This window comes from Marmota monax, unplaced genomic scaffold (genome assembly GCF_021218885.2).
Source record: "Marmota monax isolate L192 unplaced genomic scaffold, Marmota_monax_Labrador192_F-V1.1 WCK01_AAM20220418_F8-fsc00164, whole genome shotgun sequence".
NCBI lineage: Eukaryota > Metazoa > Chordata > Mammalia > Rodentia > Sciuridae > Marmota > Marmota monax.
Window position 1 is genome coordinate 2482844 of NW_026693313.1, and position 27775 is coordinate 2510618.

The 27775-nt window shown below is 38.9% G+C and overlaps 1 protein-coding gene across 7 annotated transcripts in view; it reads left to right on the forward strand.

Annotated features, from left to right (window-relative positions):
• The window catches only part of Arid1b (AT-rich interaction domain 1B), a 412777-nt gene that overhangs the window by 126376 nt on the left and 258626 nt on the right, over positions 1–27775 (forward strand). For all 7 annotated transcript variants that reach the window (XM_046456608.1, XM_046456610.1, XM_046456613.1 and 4 more), the window contains exon 4: positions 19163–19273. In XM_046456608.1, the coding sequence (XP_046312564.1) occupies positions 19163–19273 (111 nt within the window). The remainder of the gene's footprint in view (positions 1–19162; positions 19274–27775) is intronic.

Here is a 27775-nt window from a genome sequence, read left to right on the forward strand (position 1 = left end):
CTGCCTAGTTTTCCCCATAGCCCAGGTCACTATGTAGTTTGTTAGGTTTTTACTTTGTCTGTGATTCTTCCTATTAGTAAATCACCATTGTGAGAGGGGCCTCCCTGGTGCCAAGGTGAATGCTGGCACCCAGGAAAAACATAATTAACGTGTTCAGCGTTGTTGATTTAATTGTTCAAAATATCTGTGTGCTGGCACATTGCAAGCAGACTTTACAGTGGTGAAGAAGGTAAACATTTCCTGCTGGATATTATGATTTTGTAACTTCTCTTAGTACCCTGGACAGGCCTTAGTTGACCATACATACAGCTGGCTCTTTTTGGGCGTGGCTTGTGCTCGTCTTTGGACAGGCTTGCCACGCAGCTCATGGTCCACCGGACTTGCTGGTAAATCAAGTGTAGTTTAGTCTTGGTTTGTTTTTCCAAATTTCTCTTTAGAAGGTTTTAACAAATTATATCCTCCACCAGCTCACAAATATAAATTTAAAAGTATATTTTTCAGTGGTTCTTATTTTATTTCTATTAATTATTCTTTATAGTTACAGTTTTCTGAGCCTCAACAAAGTTAAAAGAGACCCCATAGAATTCTGAACTTGATCTGGACCTGTTCAATGTGTTATTGTGATTCTGGAATAAATCGATCATGGAAATTCGATTGCATTGGGAAGAACTGGGGCATTAGTAATTTTCTGATTTGCTCCATAAACATCATATATTATTAATGTTTGCTTTTTAAATTACTTCTCTTTTTCTTCTCTACTGCTCCTTTTAAGGGCAGGAGGAGAGTTCCATAGACTGCCACAGGAGTGAAGGGCACTTTCACCAGGCAACATGTCTACTCAATACTTGAACATTCCCTTCTTCTTCTTTTTTTTTTTTTTTTTTTGTGGTGCTGGGGATTGAACCCAAGGCCTTGTGCATGTGAGGCAAGCAGTCTACAAACTGAGTTATATCCCCAGCCCTGGACATTCCCTTCTTTACAAATGCATCTATTTTAATGCCTTAACAAACAAGCTATTTGAAGAATCTGCTTCCATTTTAGAGGTTTTTTTGTTTTTTTTTTTTTAAATCCCAGCTTATTTCTTCAAACTTTGTTACACGAGATTTAAAACTTTGTAGAGAAAACCTCTTTAATGCTATAAGTTTTAATTTTTTATTTTAAAGTTTCTAGTTTTGCATTTCATCATTTTGGGGTCATGATGTATCAAATCCTGGTTTATGTTGTTAGTTCCTATACCCCTCTAGCAAACTCTCATTACCTCCTTTTCTACTCTTGGTAGCTATTAGAATGAGGAACAGTGTTTTCTTTACCTCCAGTTCCTGTTCTGACTTGCCCTCCTGAGACTCCAGAAAAGACCCCATTTTCCATTATAACTCACATTTCTCCAGGAATCTTCTCCCTGCTGTCTCCTGACAGATGCCACTTGTTAGGTGTCAAGGACAGCAGAACCTGAAGGGAACTACCTGGCTGGAGCTTTTTGTCTGCCATTCCCTTTGCGGTGACATGGGTTGGGGGTGGGGGCCTTCTGTTGACCAAACTCTGCCTCTGCGACCTGGACACTTGGCGGTCTATTCCATCCTTTCTCTCTCCACGGGCTTCACACCAGACTACTGCTTTCATAGCCAGAACATCCTGACTCTTTTCTTAGACCAAGTTGTAACACCACTGAAGTCAGTCACAGTTTATTTAGATAGTTATTTATCATGGTGGGTCTTTAAAAAACAGCTAGTGTAAAGCAGTGAAAAATTTCAAACATTGGTTTTTTTAAGGTGCAGCCCCTCCTACCCCCACAAGCCATCTGAGATTTTTGTTTTCTGTTTTGTATTGAGGCTCAGCTCAAATCAAGGGAAACTTTACCACTGGACCACACCCTAGCCCTTTCTATTTTTCAGTTTTGACACATGGTCTTGCTGAGTTGTCTAGGCTGGCATGAAACTTGCAATCTTCTCCCCTCAGTCTCCCCAGGTATGCACCATTGTGCCAGGAAGTCTGAGATTATTGAGGGAATGCATACTTCTGAAAGTATCTTTGTCATTTGTTTTTATGATTTTTAAAACCCCAGGTCAATTGGGAAAAATACAGAAGACACAACCATTAATAAAAGCAAAACACAAACCACTCCATGAATATTCTGTGCCTGGGAACTCTCTTGTACCAGGGTATGGTGATTGGTGAGACCTTGCCTCTGACCTGAGGAGCTCCCAGGTCAATGAGTGAGGTGTATTTTCCAGATTGATGGCACAGGGACATGGTATTGGTAGAAGTGTCTCTGAAAGGTCTTGAGGAAGGAGTGAATTTGCTGGTGAGAGAAGTGCTGATCTTGGAGGGGGATGAGTTCTCGGTTATTGAAAGTAGAGGGAGCCCTTTCCTGCAGGATGCTGAACTTGTGGACTAGAAGATCAGTTAATGGGCTGCTTAGCAGGAGCAGTTACACAGGGAGCCAGTGGCTTCTCTTGCTTTTTCCCCAACGATATCAAAGGATGTAAAAGATTATTATTATTTTTTTAACAAAAAAAAATAGCACCTGCTTAGTAGTTCACTTCTCACAGTGGATCATAGAGAACAAAACTGAGCTAAATCCACGAGGACACAGGTGTTTATATTTTCTAAAGTATCACTTTTTTTTTTTTTTTTTAGCCATCATCATGGTCAGCAATTTTTCAAGTGGAGATGCTTGAACTGAAATTATTTGGCAATGAACATTCTTTTTGAAAAGAAAGAAATAGCATTGGAACTTGAGAGTGAAATATTTTAGAATAATTTAATACAAAATATCCACCATAATCAACATAATATGTTGGACTCTTTTCGAGTTTAACTTAGAAAAAGCACTTTCTTATATGCTAACAATGCGGTAGAATGTTTCTGAATTAAAACTGGTAGCAACATGCCGCTCAAGTCACTGAGGGAGCTGAATGAAGTTCAGAGGCACATTAAGCCCCAGGCTGTAATCTTGTGTGTGGTATAAACACTTCTTTGTTGTTTTACTGTTTATTTGAATATGTGTTTCTTTTTCTTTTTTTTGGGCACCAGGGATTGAACTCAGGGCCACTCAACCACGAGCCACATTCCCACATTCCCAGCCCTATTTTTTGTACTTTATTTTAGAGACGGGGTCTCACTGAGCTTTTTCTTACTTGTATGATACAAAGTTAATTTACAAGTCATTCCTTCTGCTTCTTTTGGAGAAAATTGAAGTCAGAAAGCCTGTGTTAGTCACTAGCATGCACATTTCATATGTTACAAGTTTTATTATCACAGCAAACATAAGGACACTTGTAGTTGTCATTAAGTGCTCAGCTTTTAGGTATGAACACAGGAATCCATTGATTAATTTGATACTGAAAACTATTGGAATTAGGTTGATACCCATTTTTTTTTGTTTTAAAGGAAGCAACCAGGTGAAGCCCTGAGTGATGTTTGGGTTTAGGTCTGCTTTCTTCTTGCTTACCCTGCTTTTGCAGCCTGAGTCTGTGGTTAAAGTCTAAGACCTTAACCATCGCTAGGGAATTAAGGTTATGGAATTTGTGAGCACTTTAGAAGAAAACTTTTAAGTTACTGTGAGGAGGAGCAGGGAACACGCCTAGAGTGACTGATTTCTGATGGTCAACTGAGCCATGATGTCCTTGCCCCCTAAAGCTGCTGCAGGAGCTGTTGTGGGACCAGAGAGGTGGGAGGCAGTAGGTGCCCTGTGGCCATCAGGAGATGAGGAGGGGCTACCTTCCTTTGTCGTGGGGTAGAGCAATGTAGTGAAGCTGGGTGCTCACTGTGCCATCTTAGCAGTTCAGTTCCTAGTGTGATAGTGTGTGTGTGTGTGTGTGTGTGTGTGTGTGTGAGATTCCTGAGTGTTTGAAATAGAACCTACTAAAAGACTCCGGGAGAAGGTTTTGTGAATGTGAGAATGTCCTTTCATATAGTCTTTTTGGCCTAATTGCTAGGGTCAGTGTTTCCCTTATGAGGTGCACGTGCCTGCCTGGGCCTGTGCTTTTACCTCACAGCAGTGAGGAAAACAAGAGAAAACCCTCAGCTCTGGACACATCTCTCCCATTATTAAGAGGTTTTCTTTTAACGGAAAAGTTTCAATGTTATTCTTTTTATGTTAACTGGGAGTCTAATTGCATTGGATTATAATTTCATAGTGCTATTCATGGTCATGTTGAACATATGTTTTAAATGATTTTTTTCTCTCTAGTACCAGAATCAAAGGGAAATCCAACGAGGAAGTGAGGAATTACGTATAATGACAGTATTTTCAATACCTAATTTATTTAGAAAGGCTCCTTCGGAGGAGAGCCATCTGAAAGCCCAGGCAGGCCTGAAACGTGGGAGTCTCCTCCTGGCTTAGAGCATCTCCCTCGTGGACCATGGGCATCTGCTTAGCTTAGTGGCAAGGGCCTGTCTAGAAAGATTTTTGAGAGCCCATCAGTGAGTCATGACTGTCTACCATGGAGAAAATAAAGGGAGTTACATTATTGAAGATGAATTTCATTAAAGGCTAAAGAAAACCTTCAGGTGCACTGAGAGCAGGATTTTGTTGAAAGCTATCTGAGCCCCACATCGTTCCCTGTTTTGTAGCACAACTCTAAGGGCAAGGGAACATCCCTCAGCCCTCTCATCTTCCCCCTCCCTTCTTCCTCTTTCTCTCCGCATCTCCATCACTACCATCTCTTCAAATGAGAAGGATTTAAGGGATTGGAACTCCTGCACAGGCGGGGCTTGAGCCTCTTTTTCTGGTTCTTAGTCCTGCTTCCCCAGACCCAGGGGAAGAGCTGGTGCACCTGTCCCCCTAGTGTGGCTCTTACTGCACACCTTCCGTGCTCTCCTCCCTGATGCCCTCCCAGTTGGAAACTGTTAATACCCTGGATGGCCAGGGTGCCACTGACCCCACCATTGTTTCACAGTTGCCACTGAGTCAGCTTGCACATGGAGGTTGTTATATTTTGCATATAGTTCTTTCCTCACTTGATATTTACATTCTGACATTAAGAGATTAGAGGATTGTCTGTTATTCCTGGATTATTTTTTTTTTCAACTCAGCTGCTTTCATTTGGCTTTAACATGCTCATTGCAAAATGTTAAATTATGAAAAATGTGATAAAACATAATTACATGTAAAGTCTTCCTCATCAATTGCTTTGATTTAACAGCTCTGTGTATATAGTATTCCAGAGGAAGACTGAGATATAAGAAACATAGTGTTTCTCTTGGAATTCGCTAGTTACCTTATTTTTTCCTGGAAGGGAGAAAAAAGAACAGGTCCCAGTTCACTTATTTTCCCCAAAGTGCTAGGTTTTGGAGTGAGGGATGGGTTCATAGTATTGAGTCAAGAAGTAGGAAAGAAAGGGACCATTGAATAACTGTGCCAACTGTGTTTTATAAAAAACCAATAAGAGGGATGAGTACTTACATTAGAATTACCTGAGGTATCTACTTAAATAGGTCTCTTCCGCTCAGACCCTCTCTTTGGGGGAAATTTGGAGTGTGTATTTAATTTTACAGGCAATTTGGATGCACAGCAAAGTTTGAGAGCCAGTGGAGTGCCCGCGTACTAAACTAAACTGTCTTTCCGTTTTTTTTTTCCGTTTTCAAGTTCTTTTTAAAAAAATTTAAAAAATTTATTCTAATTAGGTATGTATAATAGCAGAATGCATTGATTCAGCTTTCCAGTTTACCCCTAGCAAGGCTCCTGCGTATGATCTCATTCATTACTAGTAACCTTGGAAGGTCACACTTGCAAGTAGGTATTACTTGTGGTGAGTTTAGGTTTGATTCTAACTCCGAGTTAGTAAAGGGGTTGCTGTCTCCTTTATTACTTTTTACAGTAGAGATGCATTAGCTCCAGAGATAGGAGAATAGTCAGGCCTGGAAGCCTTTGGTAAGGGCCTTGCTTGGTAATCCAGAAGCACCTGGTGGGACACGTGTTGTGACACAGGTTATTGGACCCATCCCCAGAGTTCCTAATCTGTAGTTTGGGGTAGGGCCTGATTAATTCTCATACGTAGAAAGTTTCAAGGTGATTCTGGTATTGCTGCTGCCTCTGCAGGGACCGTGTCTGGAGACCTACCCTGTAAACTGTCTGGGTGCTTTGGAGTTGTTTGGTAAATGCTTTGCCCAAAGGAGGTGTGCAGAGGCCAGGCCCTTTCTTTCCTGGACCCTGTTAATGCCCTGCGTGGCAGGGGGCTCCACTGACCCCTCATCGTTCACATTTGCCACTGTTTGGAGTGTCCTTTCTTCAGAGCAGTGGCTCCCATGTTTGTTTTCCCTTGAGAAAAGCAATAGGGGTGAACTTCAGAATTGATACAAAGCTCACGGTTTTTGGAATGTTGAAGGTGTTTAACAGAAAATTGCTGAAGAAATAAATTTTACTTTAACTTTGATGTAATTCATGACAAATCTCAATTTTCTAGGGTCTTTTCTTTTTTTACCCAATTAGAAATTTACTTCACTCCTTTAATGGTAAATATTTTCCTATAATTATAGCAACACTTAACTGGAATATGTACATTTTTAAACATCATAAAGGCATCCCTGAAAAAAATCAGAACTTTGACCATTTTTGAGAGAAGTATGCTTATGATCTAACTTTGTAGAAGATCAGTGGAGATTATACTAACTGGATGTCAAGTTCTTTTGAGTGTGTTCTTTCTTTTTGTACTCTTAAAACAAAAATGACTGGGCAGGGGGAAAATTTAATAGATCAAATGATCCTTTTTTAACATCTTGTAAAAAGTTTAAAATTATTAAATATTATATTGATGGTAAAAAAATTCCACAAATTCCTTTCTGCTTCTTGCATTCTGAAATATTATTGGTACAATGCAAAACAGCAGTCAAGAGCTGGCTCTTGTATTTTATTTTTTCTCCTGTTACTTTCTTCCGTAGCCACATTGTTTTTCTTTTCCTTTCTTTTTTTTTTTTTTTTCCTTCTGTTTTTTCAGTTTTCTCTCCAGGAATTTTAAGGAGGAATTGTACAACTTGTGAAAGTGGCTGCCTATACAGTTTGGGGAGAGTTGGATGGCAGGCTTGGGACAGGATCTTCCTGGCACTTCTCTCTTTTTGGCAGATACAAAGTCTGTCCCTGTTTGTGCAGCATATGGGTTTCATGAGTTCTGTTTCAGCAGGTCACTGTCATGCCACTCACATCCGTCCTATTACTCCTCTAATTTAAGGTGTGTGCATAATAATGCAGATGACTTGTGTACATAGCTCTGCAGCCAGAGATACTCAGGCAACCTTGTATTTCATATTTAATTTGGACACAAACAGCATGTTTGAAAATTCTTTAGTAGGTCTGAGAATTTTAGTAATTTTATTTTTATTTCATTTATTTAGAAAAAGATCATAATTTTGAATGCAGTTATTTGTAACTAATTTGGTCATACAAATCTCAATGAAATTATGATATTCTTAGTTCTTGTGAGTTTCCTTGTTGATATTATCTCAGTCATCACCCTTTAGCATCCCCCCCCCCTTTGTGTGTGTGTGTGTGTGTGTGTGTGTGTGTGTGTTTGGAAATCTGGTGAAAGCTATGGACTCTCCCCCCAGGAAAGTACATACATGTGCACATTTGCTGTAATTTCTGGGGAGTTTTCAATGCCTTGACTCCAAGGTCAAGAATGCATGCCCTCAGTGTGAGTTGCAGTCCCACTTTGTAGGAAGACCTGTTTAACCTTGCTTTCTACTTGATGCAGACCCTGCTGGGCTCTTGTGCCTGGTGTGGTAGATTTCTTGGTCTGGAGGGAGGGCTTAGATTGTTGGAGAAAGAATCAGCACTCAGAGGGTATGAGAAGCCAATGCCAGACTTAATTTATTTTAGAGCTGGGGATAATCTTTTCATTGGCAATAAGACTAGGTGACCATCCTTGGCCGAAGTGGGTGAGCAGATTCAGGTCTACCTAGTTTACATCCACAGAGGCTTGGTGAATTAACCCTTGTTAATGATACAGCAGAATTCCACACTACAGATGCTAAGTAGTGGCTTACTACCTCAAACCTCATTTTTTTTTTTGGTTATGATGATTTAATGAAAATACTACACTGTATTTAATTAACAAATCCCACAATTTACAGAGTTTGTAACAAATTCAAATTCCTGGACCCAACCTTACGTGGGGATTTGTCAGCTACAGGATAGGGAGCTGCTATTATTCCTCATCTGGTGGGTGTGGAGTAGGAAAGTCATTATGCACAGACGCTGGGGAAAGAATATTGGTTCTCTTTGGCACAGGTCCCTCAGCCTCTGTACCTCAGTTTTTTCATTAGTAAAATGAAGTTGGCCCTCTGTATGTCTGGATTCAACCATGCTCATATTAGAAGTATTCAGAAAACAAATTGTGTCTCTACTAAACTCATACAGATTTTTCTTTCTGGTCATTTTTCCCTACATTAAATTAAATATGGCAGCTAAATGTACATAGTACTAGTGTTTTATCAGCAATAAGTCACTTAGAGATGATCTAAAGCTTACAGGAGGCTGTATGTAGGTTCTCTGTAGATACTGCATCGTTTATAAAAGGGACAAGAGCATTTGGGGTTTTTGAATCTGCCCAGTGGCGTGGGTGGTGTGGAAACCAGTACTGCACAGATCTTGATGGACAAATGTATTTATTTCATGGAGTTGATGTGAAGATTGAAAGAGTTTATTGAATGAGTACAACACTTGGAGAGGTGCCTGGCAAATAGTAAATGTTGTGTACAGAAGCGCTCATTCTTTGTCACCACCATCACTATTGTAGCCATAAAGTCCTAGTAGTTGAATTAACACTTTGATTCTCATTCTTTAATGTGTTTTAAATAGTTGAAATAACAATAAGTGACAATAAATGTAGCTTTCAGATGTGCTGGGCACAGTGCTAAGGCTCAAAGGCAGTGAGTGAATCATATCCATTACGGGCTCCTCTCTTGTAGGGGGCAGGTTCCTATTTCTTGGTTTTGTAGGTGAGTCATGGAATTCTTCTGTAGTAAGTTACGGAGCTAAGATTCTTGGATGTTGTAATTCATTTAGGAATTACTATTTTTCTCTGCATAAAGTACAGATAACCAACATTAACTGGGGCTAGTTAGCTTTGTGAGTTTTTAAAAATAAATTGACTATTAAAAATCTTAATTATTTTAGTCATTAGCTTTTGAGTGTCTCCATATTTTATTAGATATTTTAGTAAATGTCATTTTAGGCAAGCATGTGGCTGGCTTCCCTTCTCACTCTGGGCCAACTGGCAGTTGGAAGAAGTTCTTGTGAAAATAGAGGGAAAACAAAACAAAAGGCTTCTCCCAACCTGGAATGCCATCTTGCAGGGCCCTGACCACTCTGTTCCCTCAGCCTTGGATTTGCTGCAGACTTAAAGGGGGCCACAGCCTGCCTCAGTGTGGGGCCTTGTCTCAGCCATGGTCTTGGAGATGGCAAGCATTTCATGCTGAGAAACCTGTTGTCAGTACCATGGAAGCTCTTGAGTAAGAAATGTCATGAGGTAGCTTGTACAGGCTTGTCCCTGTTTTAGAATAGTCTTTAAAAATCTGGAAAACAATTTTTCCTTTGAATTAATACAAAGTAAGGAATATTCGGAATGTCCAGGTTTTGGACTCATCAACATATGTAGTGTAGGATCCGGAATATTACTTTAAGCTTTAAATTGGACGATAGAATTGGTGGCAGTAGGGGCTGGGGATGTGGCTCAAGCGGTAGCGCGCTCTCCTGGCATGCGTGCGGCCCGGGTTCGATCCTCAGCACCACATACAAACAAAGATGTTGTGCCGCCGAAAACTAAAAAATAAATATTACGAATTCTCTCTCTCTCTCTCTCTCTTTCTCTCTCTCTCTCTCTCTCTCTTTAAAAAAAAAAAAATTAGTGGCAGTAAAAAAAACACTTGAGCTTACTTCATGTGACTTTGATCCAAGCTGAAAGAGCTGGGGAAAGGCAGACATCGGGGAAAATATCAATATTGACTTGAAAAAAGTAAAGAGATTGACCATCATGGTACTAACTCATCGTGATATATTCCAAAGCCCTACTTAGCTGCCCTATGCCTTCTGCCCTGTGCCTGCGAGACAGTGGAGGGGTCTGTGGTACCCCCAGACTGCAGGGACACTTCACCCAGCGGCACCAGAGTAGGAATTGCCCCGTCTGGGGTTACACTAGCTCGTGAAGAGGGAAGTTGAAATTTGAATTGGGTTTGTTGATGCAAAGGTTCAAGGTCTCTGCTTGACATCTGTAGCTGCAAAAGTCTTCTTGAAATCAGAGAGCAGGCCTTTAGAGGCCCTTTGTCAGGTCTGGTCTAGGAAGGCTGTAGAGAGCTAGTGGTGAGACTGAATAAGAATTACTTGGGGGAATCTCAGGGAAGAACAAAATTGATACGGTTAATTCAGTTAAGATGACTGAGGGAATTTTGTAGTTCTTGTTGAGTCATCTAAACAGTAGGGTTAAATAGTGTAGCAGACAACTTTAAAGATAAAAATGGGGGCAGGTAAAATCTGAAAGAAGAAAATATCAATGCTACTTATGTTTTCAAGGGGAGGAAGGAGCTGAAGATAATTAAGAAGTGATTGTGGCTTTCGGATGAAAGCCTGCTTCACCTCAGCCACACTTTCAGGGATTCTCACAGGTAGTCATTCATGCCATTAACTGCATTTTCATTTAAATGGAAATTTTTAGACACAAAAGAGGTAGACCCCTGCACTTGTGCTTCTTTCTGTACACCCCTCCCCTGCATTCCTCCCCCTGCCTACCGGTTTGTTTTTCTCTGCTTTCGTGTTGGGGATTGAACTCAGGGCCTCCTGCACGCCCAGCATAGGGTCTACAGCTGGGCCACACCCCCATCCCTCCAGTATTATTTTGAAGTCAATTCTAGACATTGTGTCACTTAATCAGGAAGTATTTTACTGTGTCCCTCTCAAAGATAAAGGGCTTATAAAAGAAACACAATACAGTTATCACATTAAAAGTATAATTTATTCCTATCAATTATCCAGTAGTTCAGATTTCTAGTAGTCTAATAAATGGAATAAGTGTCTTGTTTTATTTAGATGAGAGTAGTTTGAATCAGGATACAAATAAAGTCCAATCTTCAGTTAATATATTTTAACCTCTTCATTTCTAGGATTTCCTTCTATCTTCTCTCTTTCTTTTCCACTCTCCTTTTATTTTACTGGCACCTGTTTGTTGAAGAATCAGAGTCATTTCTCTAGTAGAGATCTCGGCAGATTGGGATATACTGATTGATTGACTCGCTGCGGTTTCACATGTTCCTTTGTCCTTTTTATTTCTTTGTAAATTACTGATTTGATCTGCAGTCAAGCTCCCCTAGCCCCCTGTGTTGCCGTGTGCTCATTGGGTGCAGAGTGTCTTGATTCCCCTCTTTTCAATGGCACCATGGCTGCTCTCCACAGTCTTTCTCCTCCTTTTTAAATTTCCATTATGTGTTTTTTTTAAGGTTGAATTTTTTTTCTTTTAAATTTTTTTTATTATTAGTTGTTCAAAACATTACAAAGCTCTTGACATATCATATTTCATACATTTGATTCACGCGGATTATGAATTTCCATTATGTTTTACTGCATTATTCTGTGGTCCTTTTGCCTTAAGACTGCCATAACAAACAGCAAAATGTGTTTTGAAGCACACTGCTGCCAGGCAGTATAGCAGTTGACATGATAAATACCCTTGGCCATGAGCTCAAGTTGTGTTTTTATGAGTTTGTGCTTTTTTTTTTTGGTGGTGGTGTTGGGGATCAAACCCAGTGCCTTGTGCATGTGAGGCGAGCACTCTACCAACAGAGCTATATCCATACCCAGCCCCAGGTTTGTGCATTTGTTTTGGTGTTGTGATATCTCCATGAGGTCTTTCTTGGCAGCCATTTAGTAGCCATTTGCCTGGCCTGTATTGGGGCTCAGTCAGTACTGGGCACTGGGAATCCAAGGGGACAGTGGCCCTCTCCTAGAGAAATGGCAAGTGGATTCTGGGAGAGCTGAAATGCACCAGTGCCAGTTCTGCAGGAGAGTCTGTGTGAAGCTGGTCTGAGGCAGTTGTCTTGGAGGGTAGTGGAGCTCATTTCTAGTGCAATCTTGAGGACAGCAGGTGCTCTGTAGATTTGGGGGAAGGCAGGTGTACACTCAGGGGCAGCAGCAGAGAGGCCAGAGGAGCCTCAGCTGCAGGCTCCTGCAGGACACCAAGCACATGCTGCAGCAGGGAGGGGCGAGGTGAGTCTGGAGTGCAGCTGGAGCTCTTCTGTGACTACCGTGGACACTGGACTTGATGCTCCAGGTACCCAGGGGGCATTTTCAGAGCATCTGCATTGAGGATGCCCACATCACACAGGAAGCTGGAGTGCGGAACAGCTCCAAAGCAGAGGCTGACTGTTGGGCAGGAGAAAGGGGGGTGGATTGAAAGGACCATGTGGTTTGGGGATGAGTCCGACATGTAGGGGTCCTGGAAGAGGTAGCAGATGTGCAAGGCAGCTCTGAGAACTCCCATTTGAGGGGCAGGACCTGGAACAGGAGCCGGTTTGTGGGGGATGGTTAAGAGAGAGAAGAGTGTGAGGGCCTCTCCCTACAGGTCCAGGTGCTCATTTTGCAGTAGGAGATGCAGAATCATCAGATGAGGGTTAGCGTGGAGTCCCTGGGGGACAAACATTGAGGACACCTGCTTTTAGGGGGCAGGCGGAGAGAGACAAGCCAGCAGAAGAGCCTTGATGGGCCCCTTCATCTTGCTTCCCATTAGCTGATGAGTTTTAATAACTGTTTGCTGATACTGAGTGGCACAGAGAGTGGCTTTGCATTTAAACTCATGAAAGGAAATTTTTATTTTAATACTACATATCTATGATATCGGCATTGAGGATTTTGACACATGTAAAGTCCTTAAGCTTATAAATTTTGAAAATGGAATTTAGGAGAATATATGAACACCCAGGATAATATATTTTGAAGAATTAAAGTTATATTAAACATTTGTTATGTAGTGGTGCTTCCAGCTTTGTTGTCTTTGAAGCACACTTATTGTAGAAATGAAGGTATGTCTTTCACTTCTTGAGACACCCTGACATAGTGCCATTCCCTGGCTAAGCAAGTTAACTTAAGTTTCTGTTGTGTTGTTGATAAAAAGCAAGATGACAATAGGACTCTCTCATGGGCTTGTTGTTAAGATGAACTGGGCACAGCACTTGTCACAGAGTCACGTCTTGCAAATGTTAGCTGTCCTGGTTTATATTTCCATAGGGCTTTCCTGGCGTGGCAGGGAGGTCAGTGTGCCACTCTTCCACATGCCCTTCCTTTTGGAAAGGATATTTTACATTTCTCTGCATTGAAGGGGAAGTCGTAACACAGTGGATTTCTTCAGTTTAGGGATGGTTTCCAGGCCTGGCAACCCCTGGTCCTGTGTATCTCTGTGGGGTGGTTTTATCTTCTCCCCAGCTAAAATATCATTCATTCCAGGACAACGTTTTTCCTGTAGTAGTTAGAATTGATGATAGGCGTTTCCGAAGCAGGGAGAGAAAAGGAGGAAGAGACTCTTCTGACCTGGATGGCACAGGATTTTATGAGATACCCAAATCCTGCTCCTTCACCTTGTATTGTTCAAGCATGTGACCATCTTAACACGTTTCCTAGCATATCTGTATTTTATGTGATGATTGAAGAGCTTTTCTTGGCAGGCGCTATGGTGTATGCCTGTTTCCCAGATGCTTGGGAGGCTGAGGCAGGAGGATCAAAGGTTCAAAGACAGCCTCAGCAACTTTAATCATTAATTGGCCAGAATCAGAAGCCAGGGTGGGTCCCTCTTGCTTTTTGTCATAACCCAAAGCTAGGGTGTTGGACTATTAAGGCAAGCAGATTTGCTTGCTTCTGGAGGTAACCTCGTCTACCTCTTGCTGGGTACCGTTGCTGTTTGTTCATGACTGAAGTGTTCCTTCTTTTTTTTATACTACATTTTAAAAAAAATTGTTGATGGACCTTTATTTATTAATTTATTTATATGTGGTGCTGAGACTCGAAGCTTTGGCTTTGCTACTTTTTATATGTAGGTAGATATATTGTGATGCTAACATATAAACATCTTGAATGAGTTTTGTTCTATTCCGAAATGATGCAATGAGTGTAAATTGACACTTTCTTTGTTAAGAGCACTTTGCCAGTGTCTATCAAAATTTTAAAAGTACCAGCTTACTAACAGAAAATGCACCTGTAGAGATTTACACTACAGAGAAATTTCACATGAAAATTATGCATGAGGATGCTTGCTCTAATGCTGCGTGAAGTAGGGAAGACTGGAAACAACATAAATGTACATTAGTAGGTGACTGGTTAGCTCAGGTATCTACCAATAATACAGAACTTCATAGCCGTAAGGAAAGAATGAAATGGATATTGAGCTGTTGATGTAGAATGATCTAAAAAACATTGGTAAGGGACTGCAAATTATGTTATTTACAGGAAATATTCTCCAGCTGTGTAAAAGGGAAAAAGAATTTAAATTCCCATTTGTACTTGATGACACATTGAAAAATTATGGAAAGATAAATGAAAAACCGTTAGTGTAGTAGCACCCTTTAGAGGGTGAGTGTCTGGGAATGAGCCATCTTTCTTTTCATTGTTGATCTCTGTCTTTTGAACTCATACCAGGGAAATATTTTCCCATTTTAATTTTCTTAAAAGTACCCTGATGTTTTAGTGATTCTACATTTTCTGTAGAGTCTAATGTTGCCATTAGTATTTAGTTCACCTTGTAAGTGAAAGTTTCTGAAGCAAATATGTACATACCCCTACCTGTACTCTTTTTACACTTTTGTTGTTGGTATGACAGTTTCCCATTTTATGTTTGACTCACAACATAAAGAAGGTTAAGACCAGAGCCCATCCCTTGTTAAATTTGTATGTGGGATGTAGAAAAGTAACACAGGTGAAGAATTCTGGAAGGGTAACAACCACGTTCCCATTGCTTTCAGTGTTATCGAAGTATGGTATTCTTTTAAAAGAGGCGTCACTTTAATATGTATGTCAGAAACATGTGGTGACTATTTATATGTGTATAATAGTTTACATACTTGTGTGTACGTTTTAAAACTTAGAAATAACCGAAGATGACAGTGATGTTTTAAAATTTAAAGCTGTGCTTATTTGTTGCTGGTTTATGAACTGCAGTGGTAACCACATTCTGTATTTTTTGATTCTGACATTGCCCTCTTCTTGTTTATTGAATTACTTATATTTAATTACACTTCTTGAGATTAAAATAAGTACATGCTGAAAATAAATAAAGCAAGCAAGCAAGTCAGCTTGTGAAAAAGCTCAAGTTTGTTATTGGATAAAACTTTTCTATATCTATTAAAGCAGCCAGACATTAACCTCAGAGTCCCTCTGTACATTATATATGGGAGGTGACTGTCACACACCGGAACTCTGTCTTTTCTCAGTGCTCTCAGTTAATCAGTCCTCATGCTAGAATATAAACTGAGGCAGAACAAATGTCCTTTTCAGTGATTCCTACTAAATTTCTTTTGGTTTTTTTTCCAACTGTATTTAATAATTGAAAATTTCTTGTGGTTAGGAATAGAATTTGAGATTTTGAACTTTTAAAGTCTTAAAAATGAAACGTGAAATTAGAGTGCATTTTTCTAATGGCTTTCTGTTAGTTCGGTGTTGCTTGTTTTAGAGGGGATGACTTTAAATTGAAGTGTGTATCCACTACAGTTGGAATGTCTTTCTCAACCCCTTTAAAAAGCCGTTCATTTAGCTATGGAGAGAAAATAACAGAGCAGTGGAAAAGGCTAATAAGCATAGAGCATGTGAGCTTGCACTGTTTCCTAACTGGAGTTTGCTTAAAACGTGCCTGGGCACTGCCTGTGAACTGTTTGCGCACGTGTGCGTACAGAAGGGCAGGGTCTGCTCATTTCTGTGCCCATTGTGAGGCTGTCCTGCACCTTTGTGCTGTTTCTGTAACAGGGTGAAGGGCCCTGAATGGAGGCCTTGTGCCCCACTTGATTTGAAATCCTGGCTGTTAATCTCAGGGAACCATAGGGCACCCAGCGGGAAGTCTCTGTGACAAGTGAAAACCTAGGATCTGCTCAAAACCATGGTTTGTGGGGGAGGGCAGTGAGGGTGGTAATAATCCCTCAGCCCTTGCTTTTGTCCCCCACAAGCCTAATTGTTACCCTCTGCTGGCAACCAGATGGAAGAGCTGCCTGTTCAAGTGTCCTTGGCTTGCATGTGATTACTCCCACCTCCTGGTATTGTGGTTACCAAATAAAACCCGTGTAACTGTGATTGAATTCTCATAGGAAAATACAGTCCTGGCTGGGTGTTTTACATGTCTATTAGTTAAATATCTGATTCTCTCTCTCTCTCTTTTTTCTTTGATGGACATTTCTTTAAAAGTAATAAGGATTGCATGTGAAAATGCTGAATTGTTGCCATGCTTTTTATTTCAGAGTCTGCTTAAAGGCAGTTCACACCAACACTGAGCTTGCATTGGCTAGTTAAATCTAGTTTGTGCAGCTTTTATACTTTGTAGTACCAGCCTCTGTGCAGAGTTTCTTGGCATCAGAAAAGTCATGCAATTTAAGTCTATACACTGTGAGAGAAGGGTGGGGCAGCAGAAGCTTTTTTAATAGGGTTTCACTTATAAACCTTAATTTTCCAAGTAATATTTAGGAATTTAGTAGGAGAAGGAGAAGTTGTACATGGTGTTTTTTTAGTGCCAACACCTATTGAACTGACAGGGAAGGAGAGAAAATTTTATTTTATTTCTCTTTCTTTTTTGGGGTGAGGGGAATTCCAGTTAGAAACTGGTTTTTCAACCTTGTGCCGGCTGAGACTTGCTGTAATAAATCCTTAGCTTTGTGACCTTCTGTTTCACTTCAGGTGCAGATGATAAGTAGAATGTTTAGTATCTGAGCCAATGTCAAGAAGTAGCTAGGGAGCTGGTGTACAGGAAGTGCGGTGTGGCATCACATTATATACTGCTCCTCCAGCACAGTGCTGAGAGTATGCATCCTGCAAAAATATTCTACAGGATGCCAGAAAGCCCATGTAAACGATACGTTTCTGGTCCCTCTGCAGGTTTTTTGGGGTTTACTTTGTTGATTTATTTTTTATTGTGGTTTTGTGAAAACCATGCCACATGAGCATGTGGACTTCTGTGCATGAGTGGTTATTAGTTTTGTAGAAACCCCAGGATACCCTGAGCTTAATAATAATTGATGCTGCTGGGCATGGTGGCATATGCCTGTAATCCCAGCAGTTGGGGAGGCTGAGGCAGGAGGATCCTGAGTTCAAAGCCAGTCTTGGCAACTTTGTGAGTCCCTAAGCAACTCAGCAAGACCCTGTCTCTAAATAAAATATAAAAAATTGCTGGGGATGTGACTCAGTGGTTAAGTGCCTCTGGGTTCAATCCCCAGTATCACCCCCACCCCCATGATGGTCTTTTGTGGGTAATTGAAGGAGCACATTAAGTGTCAGTTGATAATAAAATTTTCATAATTAATTAATTTATTTATTATTATTATTATTTTTTTACCCTTTTCTTCGGAGTCGCTGTGACGGCTCCTCTGACCTTAAGGGTCCGCAGAAAGAGAGAGAGAGCGAGAGCATGCGCTGACCCCTTTTATTGAGAAAAGCTATTTAAATGAGGCAAGGGGTCAGGTTTCAGGGGGCTGAGTATCTTCATGATGTCCACTGTCAGCAGGTTGACTGACACCTGGGTAGGCCACACCCAAGGGCACAGTAAGAGAAGGGGACACACACAAGGCACTTCCATGGAAGATTCTATCCTAAACAGGGCAAAGGGTTATATTACAAAGGAACAGGTGAGCGTAGCTTCACCCATGGGGCTGTAGCAAGACACACCCATGCACAAGACACCGACCCTCGCACCCAAGAAGGGTGCCACATTTCTGCGACTGAGCGCCTCAGCACCCAGCTGGGGAGTGTAACTCAGTCACATGTAAGGTTGGCCTTCCACATATTCCCCCTTTCTTAATATACAAAAAGAATGTAACTGGGAAATTTTATCTTTCAGTCACTTGACTCTTGGTCCAAGGTCATCACAATCTGCTATTGAAACACAAAAAGAATTAGTAGAAAACATATCTTCACTACACAATTAGTAGAAAACATATCATCTTTATAACACAATCAACACAATAATCTTGGATTATTATTACTTTGCCAAACACTTATCAGAAGATTTTTAGTCTTTTCCTAATTTTATTGGAACGTATTGTTTTTGGCCATAGTAACAGACATTTTCATTGCCATGGCATTTAGGCCTCTCCGTAAACCACAGAGCAAGGGGCCCACTCACATTATTTATTTGTCTCTCCATAAACCACAGAGCAAAGGGCTCACTCACATTATTTATTACATTGTCTCCTAGAACATCATTACTTAGTTTTCATCCTTCCATCAGCACTTATCTGAACATGAAGGATCTTGGAAGTAATTTAAGTCAAACATTAAGTAAATCAGAGTTAAGAAAAAAAATGATAAATACCCTATAGCCTGTAAAAATACAACTTATTGTATCATTAGTTATTGCCAGCTAATATTTCAGAGCTATAAAATGCTGAAGTTAATATTAAGGCTTTAAAACAGGTGTATGTCAATTAACCAGACCTAGGCAAACTGCTGGTCTCATAATCCCTAAAGTGACTACTTTAAATATTATTCCTTGTTTATTCAATTGCAGCCTTTGTGGCTATGTCTTAAAACTTACAATGTATAGATTTACTTAATGTTTGACATAATTAATTAATTTTTTGAGGTAATATTAAAGGCAGTTTGACCAAAATCAGAATTAAATAATACAATTCAACTCCCGAATTAAGCAACAGTGTGGTCTTGTTCTGCAAGAGTTTGGCTGCAGTTGGCTCTTCCTCCTCCTCTTTTACTGACGGGTCACCCTCCTGTAAAACTCAAATGCAATGCTCAGTTTATAAGGCTTAATGAAAAAACCAGCTAATTTTATATATGTATTTTGTTCTGCTATTGATTCACTGTGTTTATTTTTTGCTTTCAACAAAGTGCTAAAGAAATCACAGGTATAATGTGTTTACATATTAGCAGAAATGTTATATTACTTGATACTGTGAAAAATTTTTGCTTCATTTTGATTACTGAAGAAATTTAAAATTCACTGAAATATTTATGAAATATTTTGTATTTGTATTTGTTTAGGACATGTCTCAGGAAGGCTATGGAACTAGATCTCAACCTCCTCTGGCCCCAGGAAAGCCGAATCATGAAGACTTGAATTTAATACAGCAAGAAAGACCATCAAGTTTACCAGTAAGACCTTAATTTGCTGATTTGGAAATGTAATGAGTTAAAGATTTTTTAAAAGAACTATTATTTTTTTACTTCATATTATCACATGGAACAGAAGTTTCCAGGTTTCAGATATATTTTGTGATTTATTAATTTTTTTGTAGGGCTTAATTCTTAGGAGCACTATAGTTCTGGATGAGTTTATTCCACTTGTAGGAATGGACATCTGTTGGGTAGGTTTTATTTGGCTGGTTGGTGTGTTGCGTGCAGGCAGGTATTTCTGTGGTTCAGTTGAGTTCTTTTTGTTGTTGTTTGTTTAGCTTGTTGCTTTTTGGTAGAGATACGGAGTAGGGGTCTGTGTAAGATGGAAACTTAAATTCCCACTGTGCAAAGTATATAAATGGTAGATAAACATCTGATACTAATTTGAATTATTCTGGGACTTTACAATTGTATGTAAATGCCACATCACCCAAAAGAAAGTAATTTAGTTAAAAATTTGACAAATCAGCTTGTAAAGCATTTTCCTCTGCATCTGGTAAATGGTGATTGAGTTGTATATTAGTAAGCGTAGCGGATACAACGTATCATAGTGATGCCCGAAAATAATTCATTTTTACTTTATTTGCTTTTTAATAGAGAACCTAATTTAAATGAGGTTTTCTTTATTAACTAAAATAAGTCTGTACAAATAAATATTTTGCATTTATTTTCTTGTTAAAGTATTTTGACCTGAAGAATCATTGTTACTACTTAATTTCTGCTAAGGTTTGTTTAAGATGGGAGTTCATGATAGTTATTATTTTAATTTTGAATTTCAGCTGTCTTGGCACTAAATAAAACTCGTCATATTCTTTCCAAATATCTGAGAACAAGCATTTGTAATGCGTATGTGTTAGTGTGATGTGTAGCGTGCATAAGGCACCCATTTTATGTTATACACATAGCCTTAGAAGAAGGTAAGTGAGGGCTGCACGAGGTGCACATTTGGGCATCTGTGGCACATGGTTTTGAAATCATAATCTTTATATAGATTTTTATTTCTTTGGTGGGAGGGGATAAAATTTATTATGGTCTTGTTTTGAAAGTTGGAGTATTGTCTATTTACTTGGTTTTTTGAAGGAATGAAAAAGGTAATGGAATCTGTTTTATACTAGAGGCTTTGCAAAGCAGATAATTATAGGTTGGTAAGAATGTAGAGAGTGTGTGAAACACATGCACACTGTTTGTAAATTCAGCATTTGCTGAGTATTTGGAAATTGGCTTGTGGTTTTATGAAATTTAAATTGATTCATGGGAAGCAGGTGGACAGTGAATTTCACTTTTTTCCTCACTTGTTGTTTATTGTTATTGGCACCTAAGTTTGTAGGGTTGTCATTGCTGCTAATTGGTACTGTGACACAGGTTGGAAAAAAATTTTTTTTAAAATATTTTTTAGTTGTTGATGACCTTTATTTTATTTATTTGTATGTGGTGCTGAGAATCGAACCCAGTGTGTCATGCATGCTAGGCAAGCGCGCTTCCACTGAGCCACAATCCCAGCCCCCAGGTTGGAAAATTTGTCATAAGTTGGTAGCAATTTTCTACGTATTCTTAAGCATGGTGTACAGCATGTACTGCTGTTTATTTTCATTCAAGAACTTTAGTGTCTCTCCTTGGTGTACATACAATTCTTGTCATAGCTCAGTTTGCAATGAATGGGTGACATCCACTAACTCTACAACGTAGCTGGGGTTGGAACCAGGTCCTCTGCTCCAGCGAAATGTACTTAAGAGGCTGGCTCAGGGACAGATGCTTTATAAATTAATTACTTGAAAAGAAGATGAAAGTATTTGGAGAAGTAAAATAATATATTCATCAAAAATTGAATTTTTTCTGAATTTCTATTCATTGTCTGCATGTATATGATGACTGTCTTCACAGTGATCACCTGCCTCTCTGCCTCCAAAGAGTTTCAGGGGTACATGTAGATGCAGATTTTGTTATGAAGTCCTTACAATAAGAAATACCAATTAGGGTGTTATTCTTTCTTTTTCGTTTTCTTTTTATTTTCTAACTCAGTTAACCAGGAGGCTGATAGACTCTAAAGCACTTTAAATTACATTTCAGTGATTTTTTTTTTTTTTTTTTTAAGAGACCAAGGTTCCCAGGATTTATGGCTAGTACACAGAAGCCAGTTACTGCATAGAGAACAAGCTGTAGATTAGCCAGTGAATCTAAAGCCCAGGTCTGCTGGGATTAACATTGGCTTTATTTAGATGAGCTTTAGTGCATCATTTTTCTTCACTAGGGTTTTACGTGAGCAAGAAATTTCTATATGGGGTTTACATATCTATTTTTGTTTACACGTATGCTTTTTGTTCATGAACTGTACATAATTTAAGATAATTATGGCTTCCGGGAGCCATTCATTGGTGTTCACTTATGGCTCTAATATGTATTTTCACAGTGTTACTTTTATTAAATACTTCATTCTCTAGCTTGGCACCATTGATTCCACAGGGACTGGAAGCTGTTGTAATCTTGGCTGGATTGGCCATTGGATCCTCAGTAGAGCTACTCTTAAAGTCGTACTTTCTTTTCAAGTGCCAGTCACATACATTTTGTCATTTTACTTAAACACAACACATGCTATTTGTATCTCTGGCTTTGTAACTTGGATTTAAGTAAGTTAGAAGCCTTAACCTTTTAAAAAATATAGAATAGTGATTCTAGTAAGTAATTTTGTGTCCATTATATATGAGTCTTCTAACAAATATGTTTCCCAAATTGTTATTTCATCATTTTTTTTTGCTTACATTGAAATAGTTTTTGTAACATTTCTCTATGCAGTCATATTTTTTTCCTCCAGCATGTTTGTTACATGGTTGTCAACTTTTCATAAGAAATCAAGATGTTCCCAATATCCTTACAATAGATCTATAATTTGATCTCTCAGTTCTTCTTCTTACCATGCTTGAAGTTGTGTGCTTTGTGTATCCTTAAGTTCCTGTGATCTTCAGTAGCTAATGCAGTTGTGTTTTCCAGCTAACTTAGCTGGATCCTCATATTGTCCACAGAAAGCAAAGAACTGATAAATTAATATGCATTCTCTTGTCTTGGGCCATGACCAGTACTGTTTGCTCTTTGCTTAACAGACTCAGACCTAATCTCAGAACAAATAACCCTTGAATTGCCCACTTACTTCAGTGCCTTCTCAACATACAGCCTTTCCCTGCTGAGCAAGATAGGTCAGTCTGTATTCCTTAGTATTTCCATTATTAATGAATGTTAGCCTATAGGACATAATATGAAAATTAGCTTGAAGAGCTGCCTTACATTAGGGAATTATCACTTAAATTTGAGCACAATTTGTGGTTTTTCTTTACCTCTAATTTTATAGGAAATGAAGCCAAAATTTAAGCAAAATACACAGTGGAAGTTCTAAAAGATGCTGTAACTTTTTTACTCCTTTATTTTTTTAAATATTTTTTTTTAGTTGAGAGACTTTTATTTTATTGTTTTTTTAAAATTTAATTATATGTGGTGCTGAGAATAATTTAATTACATTAAAATTTAATTACATGCCAGACAAGTGTGCTACCGCTGAGCCCCAGCCCCTTACTCCTTTATTTTATAAACATTGAGTGTATCTCCCAAGTATGATTTAGTATACTTTGTTTTGTTAAAACTTCATCTCTTGTGACATTTATTAGTCATCTTTTTACTACTTACTTTTATAACTATCTTGGCTCCTTGGTTTAAACTGGGATCCTTTCTTGGTATTAATTGTGTTATATTCAGTAAATATTTTCTTAATGTATATAAAATTATTTTGGAATAAATTCTTCCCCTTGTTTCAGAATTATCTTTTAATAGCTTAGGAATCTTTTTCATGGTGTTAAATTGACATGAGGAAAGCCCCTGCCCTCTGCATGCTAATGACACCAGAATATGGGTGTGATAGCAGCACTGGCAAGAGGGTACCATTTTTTTTCTTAATATTTATTTTTTAGTTATAGAATACAATACTCTTATTCTATTTATTTATTTTTATGTGGTGCTGAGGATCGAACCCAGGGCCCTCGCACGTGCTAGGTGAGCGCTCTACCACTGAACCACAATCCCAGCCCTAAGAGAGTACCATTCTTAAAACAATTTTGGTTTTATCAAATGGCCCTTACTTTAACCTTGGTAACCTTAAGTTTGAAAACAAGAGGTGAATACTTTGGATAGTTAAGCTTAAAAAAAAAAAGCAAAAGCCATTCTTTTCTTAGTGATATGTTTTTTATTTGTTAAAAATTAATTGACAGAAACAATCATAATTTCAACAATTATAGTACAGGTAGATAAGTTCTTAATAGAATACTTATAAACATGTTTAAAAGGAAGTAAAAAATGAAGGTTTTGTTTTCTTTCACATTCAGCAAAACAGTGCTTCAGGGATGAAAGAGTTGTTAATATTCCCCAGTTTAGAAATAACTAATTTGTTTTATCTTGCAGAGAGCTGGCACTGGTTTTGCATCTCATGGGTGGTGTTAACTCTGTTCACCCAGGTTATGTTGGTAAGGCTGTGTGCTCTGCTACGACTTGTGTGCTGACTGTAAAGCCTGGCTGTACTGGAAGGCCCATCAGGTCTTTCAAAGCCTCTTCCCTGTCCTTTTGTCCCTATACGGGAATATCTAAGGAGTTGACATGAAAAGAGGGGTCTTCCTGAGTTAAGTGAAAACCTAAGAATGGGAAAAAGTGCTTATGGCACTTTTGTGTAGTTTGTCATTGGAAGGAAATACTGGGCTTCAGATAGAACAAATGTTTTTTGCCCTTTGTGAATGGAAGGAGGTGGTAAATACTGGGAATTCTTTGAAACGGAGATGTTAAACAGAATATTGGAAGCCTGAAAGAGAATGATTAGAAAACTGTTATTACCAAGAATTATCTTCAGGGAGTTAGCCATTAGCAGTAAAGAACACAGTTTTTGCCTTTAATCAAAGAGGAGTACTCCTATTGGGGTTTTATTTGTTTCTTTGTTTTAGTCTGTAATGTTACTGGTGAAAGGGAAGATATGAATATTGATGGTATGTTAATAGGAATATTTGTAGATTTGTTAATAGATTTGCTTTGATTGGAAACTATTGAGAAATGCTGGGCAAAGCAACTTGTTAACTGGGTTTTGCTTTTTATCAAGTTCTAGATGGTAATCCATAGAAATATAAGTTGAGACTATGTTCAACCTGTTATGTTAGTTTGGCAGGTTTTTGCAGAAGTTAAAAATCTACCAGATGTATGGCTGCTGAATGAACTCTTTTTAAACTTTTTTATTTGTAGCTTGAACTTGATTTAAATAGCTGTCATTAAAAGGTTAATAGTGTAGCTGTCTTTCATTGATTGATCCTTCTCAAATCGTTCTAAATGTTTAAAAAATTAAAAGCTAATGAAAGAGAAATCTCAACTGTTATCCAGCTTCTCTCAGAGTTCAGGCATGAATGATACCTGCGCAGCAGAAGACTTAAGTTGCTTGTCCATGCTCCCTGGGCGCCAAGAGCAAGGTGTCTGGGAGTCCTAGAGGAAGCCTGGGCCCTATAAAATGGCAGCCTTCAGGGCACGAGGGTTGGAGTGCCTTTGCAGGCTAGGGCTGCTGCATCTGCTGGAACATCTGCATACGTGCTTAGTTATTTACAAAGTTTTAAACTGAAGGTACAGACTTGTTTTGATGTTTTAGGGAAATTTTAAAGGGAACATACAGTACTTCAGTTTTTTAGGATTTCTTGTGTTCTGGAATCTAATTTTAGTTGTATTTTATATGGAAGCATTAATTCTTTTTAAAATCAAAGTTAAGAAGCACATGTAAGGGCCTACCTGGGAAAAGTGACTCTGATAAATGTTTATTTTCCAACTGGATTATTTCGTTAAGATGTGATATTCTGTAACTTTATTTTCTAGGATATATTCATGGCAGTGGTAGTCATTTTGAAATTAGAGGACAACTTGAGCTTGAACAAATTTGGATGTGGGAAGGCATGTGTCTCTTTCAAAACAGTATGCCAACTTGAATTTTATTTGTTCTGTAAATTAACATTCAGTGAAATCTCAATAGTTTGAATTCTTCCAGGAAAAAAAAGGACTAAATATAAGGAAAACCTTGAATAAACTAATATTTAATATTTGCATATAAACACAGAGTGTTACCAAATTGACATCTTCAGCCCTGGTAAAATCACTGGATAGATTTATTATTTTTGGTATGATGGTATCACATCTAGGGCTTCGTGCATGCTGTACAAGCACTCTACCAGTGAGTTACACCCCCAGCTCCAAAGTGAGGTAGTTCTGAATTCCCTGTAGTGGAGACATTTGCTTAGTGGTAATACATTAACTTAAAAAAAAAATGTTAAAAATCTTAAAGACATCTTAATTAAGCATAACCCTACAAACTTTTCCATGTAATATTCTGAAGACTTCTATTTTAAATATGGGGGGAAATTAATTTCAGGCCATTTTGTAGGACTATCAATTAGTTCCTAAAAATTAATGAAGGAGTACTATGAAAAAAATAGACAAAAGACAGAATTGAAGATTAAGAAAGGCTGAAACCTAACTGATTTGCAGGATATTAGTTTGATAATAGAAGGATAATGGTGACCTGTAGTTGAAAAATGAGGCTCATTAAGGAATGATAAATGCAGATATACCTAGCTAATAGACAAAGTCAGTACACTGTCTTTTTGCCCAACAAATGGAAGCCTGACAGGCTTTGACCCTACTTGGGGCTCTTGGGATGACCTAGATGAGGCCACAGAGGAACACTCTGTGGACACCTGGGCTGCCAGCAACTCCCAGGTTCACCTCAGCACCCACCTGTGCATGCCTGTCATATGCCCCTCTGGTCAGCAGACAGAGAAGGGACCACGGGATCTGGGAGCATTAGAGGGCCTGAGGCAGGAGGCAGGCTTGCTCCCATGGCAGGCTCACAGGAGGGTCACACCTGAAGCATTCCTGGTCTTTTCTTATTTTAGGAAGACACTCCCCCCGCCATTCCCCACCTCCCCAGTGCACTGGGTACTCTTCTGCCCCTGGTGCCCTTCCCTCTTCAGAGGGTGGCTCTCCACTGCCACTCCCCTGGACCAGGTGGGCAGTGGCCACCGGGAGGTGGTGAAAGCATTTTTGTTTTCCATATTATTCCTTCTTTGGTGGGAAAATAGCTCTTAATTTACAGATTTTCACTTGTAGGGAATGGAAGGAGCACATCTGCTTCATATAACTGGGAGTGTATAGGCAACAGGAGCTCACAGCGGCATCTAAAGACTGGTTATTGGCTTTCGTGTTTCTTTGGGCCTGCAGGTAACCATTTTTAATATTAACTGTCACTTGAGGAGAAGAAATAGATATACTTAGCGAAGGTTCTGCCTGAGCCAAAATTTTCTATTCTTCCGTCACAATGTAGGATGTTAGAGGTGTCTCTTTCTCATCTTTTTCTTTTGCCTTTTCTAAATTGTTGTAAAATAACTGAATGGTCTTGTTTTCCTTTGTTTGGGTCAAGAAATTTTAGCTGAAAATTGTTACTGTGTGAAAGAAGATTATTGACTCAACAAGCCTTCAATTTTCCGTGAATAACACTCCCACCCCCTAGCTTCGGGAACATGCCGTGCATGCATTCTATTTTAAAATACAGACTGTAATTTAAAACAGGCAGTTTGATGCCCCACTGAACTTTGTTTAAGCCTGGAATAAAAGAGAGAAAAGCTTTAAGCCACAAAAAAGTGACTAAGCTTTCTCAACTAGTTTTCTTCATAATGCAACTATTCAAAAAGAAAACCTTCCAGGTACTACTGTTATGCCTTTCCACAGTACCTAAATTTTGCCCTTTTTTAAAAACTATGATGTGTGCATCTTTTCACTGTATTTCATTATCCTTTGAATTTCTGTAAAGTCCTCAGAGTAGTATTCACTTGTGGTGGAGTTGATGTGCATATAGTACATGTTCAGTGCATGTGAAGAATACTAATTCTAAATTATATAAATAAATACTAATTCTAAAATGTATAATTTTTAGCATTCACTTATTGATTGATGATTTTCTAGGGGTTTCTCGATTTAAATAATATCTGATTATTAGATTAGAATGACAAATATTTAGCTATGATATTATTTATCATTATACATATCATTATAAAAATTGTTGAAAGTGGTTTACATAGTTTATCTTCTTTCCTCCTCACAAAAATGAGCAGTCACATGACTTGAGTGGGAGAACAGTGGCCGCACTATCTTGGCTGGGAGGTCTGTTCTAAGGAGGGTGATGCGTGGCAGACTGCGCCCCATCTCCTCTGAACTTGTGGTGCTGAGCAATTTCTGTTTCTAAGGGACTTTTCCTTCTCAGAAAATTGACTAAGTTAGATTTAGGAACCCCAAAACACCTTCCAGCTAAATTTTATATGAAAAGCCATCTTATTATGTAAGAAACAGCACTGATAATAAAAATGAACTTTTCTCTGCTTTTGAGGCAGGTGCCTTGAAATCTTAAAACAAAAACAAAACCCCCAAATG